This window comes from Centroberyx affinis, unplaced genomic scaffold (genome assembly GCF_046629955.1).
Source record: "Centroberyx affinis isolate AG114_WGS23_722 - 3 ecotype Tasmania unplaced genomic scaffold, CSIRO-AGI_Caff_v1 ptg003562l_1, whole genome shotgun sequence".
Lineage (NCBI taxonomy): Eukaryota > Metazoa > Chordata > Actinopteri > Beryciformes > Berycidae > Centroberyx > Centroberyx affinis.
Window position 1 is genome coordinate 131,502 of NW_027281494.1, and position 10,670 is coordinate 142,171.

General features: G+C 37.2%; 1 protein-coding gene across 1 annotated transcript; it reads left to right on the plus strand.

Moving 5' to 3' along the window:
• Positions 1-1,299: 1,299 nt before the first annotated feature.
• On the plus strand, positions 1,300-9,126 carry fas (Fas cell surface death receptor). Its single transcript, XM_071540121.1, has 9 exons — positions 1,300-1,425; positions 3,143-3,270; positions 4,551-4,682; positions 5,644-5,755; positions 6,033-6,103; positions 6,249-6,341; positions 6,563-6,621; positions 7,050-7,068; positions 7,154-9,126. Exons 1-9 carry the CDS (start codon positions 1,352-1,354, stop codon positions 7,444-7,446), a joined length of 981 nt encoding a protein of 326 aa, XP_071396222.1. The 5' UTR covers positions 1,300-1,351; the 3' UTR covers positions 7,447-9,126.
• Positions 9,127-10,670: the final 1,544 nt, after the last annotated feature.

Here is a 10,670-nt window from a genome sequence, read left to right on the forward strand (position 1 = left end):
GCAGCGCTTTGCTTACTTGACTTATCACCATCCATTCATTTTCATTTACCTGAATTCCTCATTCTCCTGCTCATATAGAAACCTTTACTGTTCAGGAACAGAAAAAGACAATACTGAGTTATAAACCTCTCATGCCAATATGGCATACAATATTAAATGTCATGGTTTAAGCTCCAGTTAAGGGATTTTATTAAGGGTTAAATGAAGCTACAACCACAAAGACTTTCTTGAATGCAAGGATGGAAATCAGGTTTTTTACAACTTTTATAAATGAATGTCTGTATAACCCAAAATGTAGGACTACTTTTATACAGTTTTTTACAAGTGACACAAACATGACACAAACATGGACATGAAATTCATATTTAGATGGGCAGGCGTAAACAATTTTTTGTATAGTTTTTGTACAGCATATATGTTCTGTGCCGTTTTATCAGTTCCCTCCATGCTACAGGCTGTAGGCCTAATGCTGCATGGTTTGAAACTGTTGTCTGATAGATTAAGACTTTCAATGTGCTGTAGGACTTGCTGTAAGAACTCTAAGTCAATTGAAGTCTGCTGAAGTCTGGTGTTTGTCTTGAATATTTTAAACAATGGTTTGAGTATGTGGCAGGACAAAAAAACATCCATTTTAACAAGTCATATAATCTAGTACTGCATCTTGAAATTGTATTATTCTTTTCACACAAGTGAAAAAACTGCCAATGGGGTGAGATCATTTCACTTCCAATGCAATCAACTTGTTTTAATGACACTAATTTGAAGTGTCATTTCCCTGACACTGCAGGATCAATCTGCCTCATTCTGCCCTGTTTCAAGATATTGACACTTGTTTCTAGAAAAAATCCTGAAACAAGTGAAACTGCACTGGAAAGGAATTTTATTTTATTTTATTTTATTTTATTTTATTTTATTTTATTTTATTGATGAAGTCCCATAGCAAGAGAGCACCGCCCTCCTCGTTTAAAACAGCCATCATACCGTTTAAAGAGCACTTCCACCTCCTAGTGGCGTCATTGGAGCTCGGAGGCACACTTGCGCATGCGTAAAGGCAACATGAGCGGTATAAAACATAATGTTAAATTAATAAACGATACAACTTGGAAATATGTTCAGATATCCCTATAAAAATAGTACGCGATGAATTAATGAGTTGTTGTTAGAGAATACCTCTTGAATAAAAAAAAAAGAAAGACAGAAAGAAAAAGAAGGAAAGAAAACCTTTTCCGTCTACGCAAAGCAACTGGGCGTAGTCTAGCCTACTGTAGTTTTGTTTTCAGTTTTTTTTTAAACCCATGAGCTGTAACCACTACCTGACTGCCTAAAGCCTAAAGCCTAAACAAACTTTCCGATGGCATCTGCTTCAAGGAAATGTCCACAACGGTTAAGAATCAGCTTGTTTTTCATCTTGTGTTATGTGTCTTGGTGAGTAAAGTTTCATTCATGTCTAGTTTGTGAGCAAGAACGTGTTGGGTGTGTTATAGCCAAGTTATAACATAGCCTACATACATAAAACCTAGTTGTCTTATATTGTATGACTAAGCGCTGAGGCACGGTGAAGAAGAAAGAAACGACAAAGCGATCATTTGATGTAGAAATCTATGACTTTTTCTAAATATGGTTAGGTACTGGAAAAACTTCTAGTTTTACTTTCGTCCGAATGACGTAGACATGTGCGCAGAATGCCAAAGTAGATTCGAACAGAAATGAAATAAAATTAGGCTAATTGATCAATAGATTCTTCAGAAAATATTTAGGGACAATAACAGTGATGATTATAAAAGATGCTTTTAAAATACTTACAGGCAAAGTGAAAAGAAGGGATTAGAGTTGATGTGTTTCTTAGGTTATGGCATGACATCACATGTTTCAAGAATAAAAGGCTACACATTTTTCCATTGATACTTAAATCTTGAAACATATCTATTTCTAATGAATTCGTATTTAGTACAGGAGAAAGGGAAGTGTTCATTTAGTTTGTTTACACCGCATGCAAAGGAGTAAAGAAAAGTGCAATGAAACGCTTGTATGCTGGGTCCTCTCAGTATATAAAGAATAGGAACATATCCTTCACAAACATAAATAAAAAATTAAAATAAAGTATTTAGTTAAAATAGAAAAACAGAAGCTAAGAGGAAAATAAAAAAGCATAAAAACACAATACTGCAGTGCAACCTATGGCTAGTGCAGTGATGTACGGACATTTGTTTGAATTTTGTCAATGATGATTGTGTAGTTTAAGTTTAGATGGTGTTTTTCGGTCAGGTATTGGGTGTCTCCTCCAATGCTGTACTGTGGTAATACCAAGGAAGTTTTATATAATAATTATAATAATGATAATACTCCAGGCCGCTGTGTGCCACATGGCTCTAACACTTGGCTGCTCTTTTCTCTTTAGCACCAGTAGTGGGAATCTCCCAACCTCTGCTCTACAACCCACGTTTTTCTATCTGCACTCTTCCTGTCTACACCTAATTCTCTAACGTTTTTGCAGATTTACAAATGTAAAATTTCATCAGGGCTTTTGCCCCTTGCTTCATAGTTGAATTTGCAACGAGGGCCCCTGATTTCACTACCATAATGAGCTATTGGTTTAATACCTGATTTTCACCCATATAGGACAGTTAAATCTATACATGATTTTCTGATTGTGTAATGTGTCTGCCAAGTTTCTTATTACTAAGTCAACCCTCCCAGATGAAATGACTGTCAGGCCCAGATGATTGTAGCAGGCTACATGATTGAAGGTTCCACCCAGTGTGAATTGACATTTACTTTTCTGAGAAAGTGTTTTTTTTTTCCTGGAAAGATCATGATTTCAGTTTTTTCTCAGATTGATTGATAGTGCCCAGTTCTTACAGTGGTTGTCCAGAAGCGTCAGGCTGTGATGCGGTCCTTGTTGGTTGTGGAGAAAGGATCAGTAGATCGATGCTAATCGCTTTAGAGCTGTAGCTAATTAACTGATATAAATATTAAATAATGTTGGGCTGAGATTGCAACCTTGCCACTCTCCCTTAGCTTATTTGAAGTGTTGTGTTCTCTTTTTTGCTAACTTTGACACAACATTTGTTTTCATTATGCATCTCCTTCCCCTCCCACTCCACTCTACATCTCTGTCTCATCTCCTACAACTGTTATGTAGGGTTGTCTCTTCCGTGACACCCAAGACTGAAGTGAAAGACAGCCGGCAACAGTTCCGCTTCAGAAGGGAAGGCTGCCAAGATGGTGATTACACGCATAATGGGGGGAAGTGCTGCTTGTGTGCTGCTGGTAGGCGTTTTACCATTATCTCACTGACATTATATTTGTACACACTGTATACTACCTGTACATGTTCCAGTTGATTACTGATGTGTCTTATGAAGCATTTAACTCAAAGGAAAAATCCACCCTAAAAAACGTGACAATTAAATGTTTTTTTTCCCCACCTTGTTAGCTAAGTTTTTCATGCCATAATGTACACCTGTTTCACCAAAATGTTATTTTCTTTATTTTTTTATATCAATATCCCATTGCTTTTACTTCCTGGAAAACAGCAGGCCTATATCTTTAGTGGTGACCTCATGCTGCAGCAGTAGGCGTAAATAGAAATTCCAACCAATAAAACCATCAGAGATTTTTGAACAATCCCACCCATCCCATCAAATCAAACCGCCTTTCTCTCCCTAAATTATATCCCATTGGTTTACACTTCTGAATGATCACTCCCCGCCCTTTGTTCCGCCCCGACATGTTTCAACAGGAAATACATCAAACTGAGGAAGCAAGATGCAGGGTCCATTTTGATTTTTTTTATTAAGCCAAACATAGACAATGTGACGTCATGTCAAGATATTTAAAGCACAGCTACAATGGAGTTTAAGAGGTTTTTCTTTTTACTATATAAAGCATCATTGGTAAAAGGCAGGTTTTGGTGTCAGTCCCTCAGAAACCTTTTAGACTTGCTATTTTTCACCAACATTCAAAAATCATGCATTTTAAGTAAGAGGCACAACACTTACTTTTTCTCACCTGGCAATGACAACTAGCACTATTGCTATTGCTGATAACCAAAATCAAGCTAACTTTACTCCAGTCACATAAAGCCCACAGCTGAATGCAGGAAGTTCACACCTGTTCTCTGATGGTTGTCAAAAGGCATTCTGGGAAACGTAGGAAATCACTAGCTGAAGTAGAAGTAGACAAGGGAGATTGAGGGAAATCGGATACAACACTGAACATCACAGATCGATGATATACTGTATAAGTGTAAGAGTGTCTTTTTTTGAGTGTCCTACAAGTCTTTGAAAATCACTTATTATGTGACATCGTGGCACACCGCATCACTGTGGTCTACAATACTGTGTGTTCAGCATGCGTTTACTGCAGCGCCCTCCACTTGATGTTTTCATGTTGTTTTCTGTGGATCATTCAAACACTCACTATGGGCTCCATCATTTCAGTCACTGTATCTGGAGCTCGGGGGTCTCAGTAATCTCATGCCACATTATGCCGGCCCAAATTGATTTAATGATTGATTTAATGTTCCCGGCTCATGTATCCATCTGTAGGTCAGCGGAGGGTAAAGCACTGCAGTACGAATCCAGAGGACAGGGAATGTGAGTTGTGTAAGGCTGGGACTTACAACGCTGTCCCTAATTCCCAAGAAAACTGTGAAGCCTGCACTGTCTGCTCAAGCGAAGGTACAGACACAATTGGAACTTTTTATTTTATTCTTTTCCACTCAAGCTTTAAGATAGTTTTGATGGGGAGACTAAAGGAATTCAACATGCATTTACTTATTGAAATTTTCTAAGTATATTGGTAATACCAGGTTAACAAACTTAAGTTGTGTAAATACATCCAGCTCTAGTTGTTGCGTTTCATACAGATGATGTTGATGAAAATGTTATTTACTCAAATATTTGCATTTACCCATGGAAAATTACCCATTATGGGAACTGAGAACCAAAAAACCTTTTATTACAACTGTTTACAATATCATGACAGAATTTAGTGAAGGGAAAAGCTTTCAGCATGACAGCACCCTGGGCCAACCCTAGACTTTCCAGCCCAAGACTCTAAGCAGGATTTTTTTTTAGCAAATTCATTTGTTAGGTCGACTTGGTCGCAAATTTAGCCACAACACAGTCTGTCGTTGTCAGCTTAGTGTATAAAAGATAGAATGTTTCTAAAGTAAAGTTGGCGGGGGGAGAAAGATGGACACACACACACCTCTATGGAGCCGACTGGCCAGTCTATAGCAGAACTACCAAAACATCAGACTTTTTTATTTAGGCATAATTAGGCATATCGGTGTTGCCGGACTCACTGCCAGCCCACATGGATTTTGAGGATAAATTATTACAACAAAATGAGGGGCACCAGATTTATGTCTAGTCTAGCCTTGTTTTGGCAGGAGATTATTTGAAGCTGTTTTGTATGCTTATAATAATCTATATAATACACCTAATACAGCACTTTTTTTTTAAAAAACAAAAATATAGTTAATTGAAATGCAGAGTGGTGACAATAATAAGTCACCGTCCAAATATTTTTGGAGGTCACTGTGCTGTTTTTAAGACAAAGCCTATCTGTGTGAAGCATCATCAAGGTCTTTCAGCTGCTCTAATGCCAGTTGTGTGGATGCACTGTCCTTTATAGCCAATCTGGAGGAGAAGGTGGCCTGTACCCCCTACAGGGACCGGGTGTGTCAGTGTAAACAAAATCACTACTGTGGCACAGAACCTTGCACAGCCTGCACACCTTGTACTGAGTAAGTTCTACCTCTCTAAATATTATAAGTAATATTATTAGTAAATTCTACCCTAAATATTATCTATCGCCTAAAGTTTCCCTCCATTTCTGCCTCCTTGTAATGCTTGGCAGTGTTTTTTTCGCACAAAAAGGAAAACAGAGCCACTGATTTATTGAGTTGTCTTCATATTGTGCCTGCAAAGTTTTGAGATCATGATTTTTTTTTTTTTGCTCTAATGATTCAATCTATTACCAATACAGCCTTTTGCTGACAAAAAATATTTTTTTTATTCAAGGTGTGGTGGTGAAGGCATCAAGGTAGCCTGTAATGCCACCACCAACACAGTCTGCAATGACAAGAATGAAGGTATGGTTTGGATTTGCATTATTCTATTTGAATGGATTTACAATGGCTTCAGTTAGGAAATCATCATGTCAGTTAAAATCAGTCATGGTATGATTGGTATGATTTTGTCTAATCTAAATCAAATAAATATATCTTTCTGTCCCAGGAGGAATTAATCTGGCGGCAGTACTCATCCCAATTTTCATTGCAATAGCTCTTATTGTATTATTTTACATCTGTTGGAAGAAGAAATGTTTTGGTAAGTATTTCTATTACTGTACAGCTGTATCTAATGTGACCAGCAGAGGGCACAAGAACCTCTTATGTTCCTAATTAAAATAGTAAAGTAATACCGGTTACCGGTTTGGTTATCTGTTCAGTTCACATTCCACTATAAGTAACATTCAGATATAGTCATTGTGTGTAAATATTTTTGTGTATGCCTATTTAAATAACTTATCTCTCCCATTATTTGACAAGTGAAAATAGCTCAACTGCTAAATTGTGCAACACCAGAGGTGACCGGTACAGAGGCTGAGGTGAGTTGTTCTCCATCACATCTCTATTAGTCCATTCATAGCTCTCTAACCCCTAGAAGCCACTGCAACATGTTATGCCTTTGTCCTGTTTCTGAGAATATGATCTAACCTCTTTTCTCACACATGCACACACACCTGCACGCAAACACACTGTTCCCCCTTTTCGTCTGTAGATTTGTCTCTCTTAAACCCTTTTCTGTCTCTCTCCTAACATTGGCATAGCTGTCCATTTATGTACAAGGAGGTAAAGGTTAGTCGTCTGAAATGCTAGGTGTCTTTGTCAGTGTGCTTGCTCCGTGTCTCTGCTGTGGTGTGACGTCTCTGTAAAGCCTGTGTATTACAGGACCTTAATCAATCTAATCAATTAGTCAATTCATCATTATTGTGTGGCACACTTTTTTTTTTAACACTCTACTTCTACTCCTCAGGAAAGGGAGCTGCGCGAAGGTAAGCAAACCACCAAAACATGCTTTCTATGTTACGATATTAGAACCTTTATCGCTGATTCATCTGTCTTTCACCTTTGCATCAGGTGTGGATCTCTCGCCTCACCTCACTGAAATTGCGGAAGTGCTAGGATGGAAGGTTATGAGGGCTGTAGCACGGAAGAGTAAGATGTCAGACACTGTTATCGAGAATCAAACCCGGAACCACCCCGCTGACGCTGAGGAACAGACAATCCAACTGCTGAAGGCCTGGGTGGAGAAGGAGGGCAGGAACGCCTCCGCCACACTGATACAGAGGCTGCGACAGACGAACAACAACGCCAAAGCAGATAGGGTGAAGGCTATCATTTACTCTGACATACAGATAGAGCCTGCTTGATTTTGTCTACTGTATAGACTTTTTAAGTAAGAATATACATTTGAAAATGTTGCTGTGCTACCTATCCTACCTATGCTGCCTAGGTTGCTACCTATGAATCATTATTATCCACAGATGTTTACGTTATGTTGTAAATATGTCATGATGTAGTTAATCTTTAAGTAATGATTTAGGATTTCACAAGTCTGTTCTGAGCCTTGCCATTTGTACTTGCCCTTTGTAAACTGTTGTGTTGCAGAATTTAAAGTTAGATTATATGGGATTAATGTATTTAACCATGATGTTACAGAGGGACGACATGCGGCTGGGGAATAATTTTTATGCTCTGTGTCTCAGTTGATATACCATCAAATTATTGAGCAAATAATTAAATATTTAAATGATATGATTCCGAAAGTGAGTAGAAGAGCACTGAAATCACAGAAGACCTTGGTGCCATTTTGATATAGTGTCAGTGTTTCACAGCCTGTCTAGCCATAAGGAAAGAAGACTGGAAAGTGAAAGGAGAAATTTGAAATGATCCAAGATAGAAACATGCCGCACGAGAGCTACCAGAGGCCTTGACAAGAAGGAAGAGGAAAATCATTGACTTTAAATTTTGAAATAGATCATACCTATGTCGAAATAATAATAATAATACTACATGTTACATATACAGCACTTACAAAGTACTTTACAAAGAGCATAAAACTAAGGAACAGTAAAGCGTAAAAGGAGAGAAAAGTATGAAGAGGCAATTAATAAATGAGGTTAAAAAATGAAAACACTTAAAAAAAATATATGTTTTTTTCAGTCTTGAAGTTTTGCACTGGTATTGCACTGTGCTTCATTACTAGCCTTGTTTATGCACTTGCCTACTCTGATTTAGTCTGTCAGGAACCTAAAACGTTCAGGACACAGACTAAAATCTGGCATCTTTATTTCTGACCACTCTCATAAAAGTGAATAGCTTTATAGGCTAGGCATGATATTTGTTGATTTCAATCAGTGCCAGATTGTTAATAACAACCTTTCCAGTAGTGATGGATGGGTTGATTCACATATCAATTGTTCATTTGAATGATAGGCTATTTTAAAATTAACAAGTTGAATCCGTTGTGTCAGTCAGCAGCCAGTATTATATGCTTTAACAGAGTAATAGTGCTAATAACAGGGATTCAAAAAAGGCTTAAATTTATATTGTGTATTAGTATGCCTGCTGTTTGTTGCCAATCACATCGCATTTTGAAAACTCGCACTGTTTACAATTGAGTGAATGTATGCGTATTGGCTGATGGGGTGACACGTTATTCATACATCTGACTTCATGTCCGCTGAATGAGCCTCATGAAGCTATAAGTGAAACGCATAGCTCATTTTTTTTTTTAATGTTGATTTTTTTTTGCTTTTTTTTTAAATATAAGGAATTCACTATTACTTGAAAAACAGGTACTTTCAGGGGTTCTGAATGTCCAGCTGATTCATTGATTAAATCTGTTTTGGCCTCTGACAAGGTGTTTTTAGACATGAAATCATCTATAAATGACCTTTTTGCACCATGTACATATTGGCTAATACTGGACCCATTTATGATCAGTATTAAGTCTTGTATACTGCAGAAATCAGTCGAACCTGAGCTTTTGTTCAATGACAGTCACAAGACAATATTTTGCATGGTGCTCTACTGAAATAAAGATATAACAACAAGCCCAAGTTTCTTTGGTATTTTATTGATGACCTCGAAAATAGATATCATACACAAACCACACACTAAAAACACTAAAATCTTTGAAACATGCAGAAATGTTCACTGCCACAGTGGCAGTGCATTTCAATATCTATCTAATATCAATATCTATATGTTTTTTACCTGGTAGCTAAATGTCCTGGTGTCTGATGCAAATTTTGGCATTGTGTTCTCTAGTGTTTCAAAAATACACTGGACGCTGGACTGGTATAATCAAAGGTCAAATGTTCAAACTGTGATTGGCCATAACTGTTACATCACTGGTGAAATTTTGACAAAACTTGATTTTTCACTTGTGATGTTTAAGAAATTACGCTGATTAGCTTGATGAGTTGATTGATGAAATGTAAAAATTGTATATATCTCAGACAACACCCAGTGCGTTTTTTTTTTTTTTTTTTTTTTACAAAACTTGGAGGGACAATGCATTTTGCCACTGTGTTCTGTTGTTTAGGCAAGGTACACTAATTGGCCTAATGAGGGTACTATAATTAAAGGTTAAACTCTAAAGTAACATGTCAGACACCACCTGTATGGTTTTGACAAAACTTAACCAGTGATAACACATTTTAGCACTTTGTTTCAACATTTAAAAACATTACACTGATCTGCCTAATGCAGATGCTATAATAAAGGCCAAAATTGCAACAACCAACCGCCCTCCACCCCGCCCCACCCCACCCCACACAGACACGTGCAAACTCGCTTGTCTTTTCCTGCTCATAAATACACCTGTGCCAATACATGCTCACACACACACACACACACACACACACACACAGAAGACATGAGTCATTGCCATTATCAAGGCAAATAAGTTTGTTTGTTCAGTGTACGTTTCTACAGTCTTATTGTAGGTGGAGATAGGCCACATCAATGAAGTCCTACATTATGGATTTATACTTTACTGTCTGTTTCACAGAAACTGTCTGACCTAGAACCATCTGTCTTTGATTCTTATGAACTTCTAACATCACAGGTGTTTTGCAGAGAAAGTTTTATGTCTGCAGGGAGAATGTGCTGATGCTGTGATTTTGGGGGGTGTTTTACAATAAGATCCATATGACCCCCATGCATCACTTAGCAGTTACTCCCCCTTTATAACAAAGGGTTCAAACATTCACCCAATTGCAGACAGATGTCAGATTCTCTCTCTCTCTCTCTACATACAGTATATATATATATATATATATATATATATATATATATATATATATAATATAAAGAGATGTATATCCTACATTCTTTGTCACACTGGAAAAGTCAAACTTGAAAATATTACAAATTCAAGGATACAAAACAGAATTTATTCGACCATCTAATTGTGGGGTATAATCACAATCATATTTACATTATACTCTTGAAGAGTTTGGCCTGTAGATGAAAAATGCGCTTTTTTCCTAACTAATTATAACTGAAAATACAGGACTCAGAAAACATATAAAACTTCTGTTTAGTTGTCACATACTGTCAGTCTGTTACAAGATCAGACAAAACA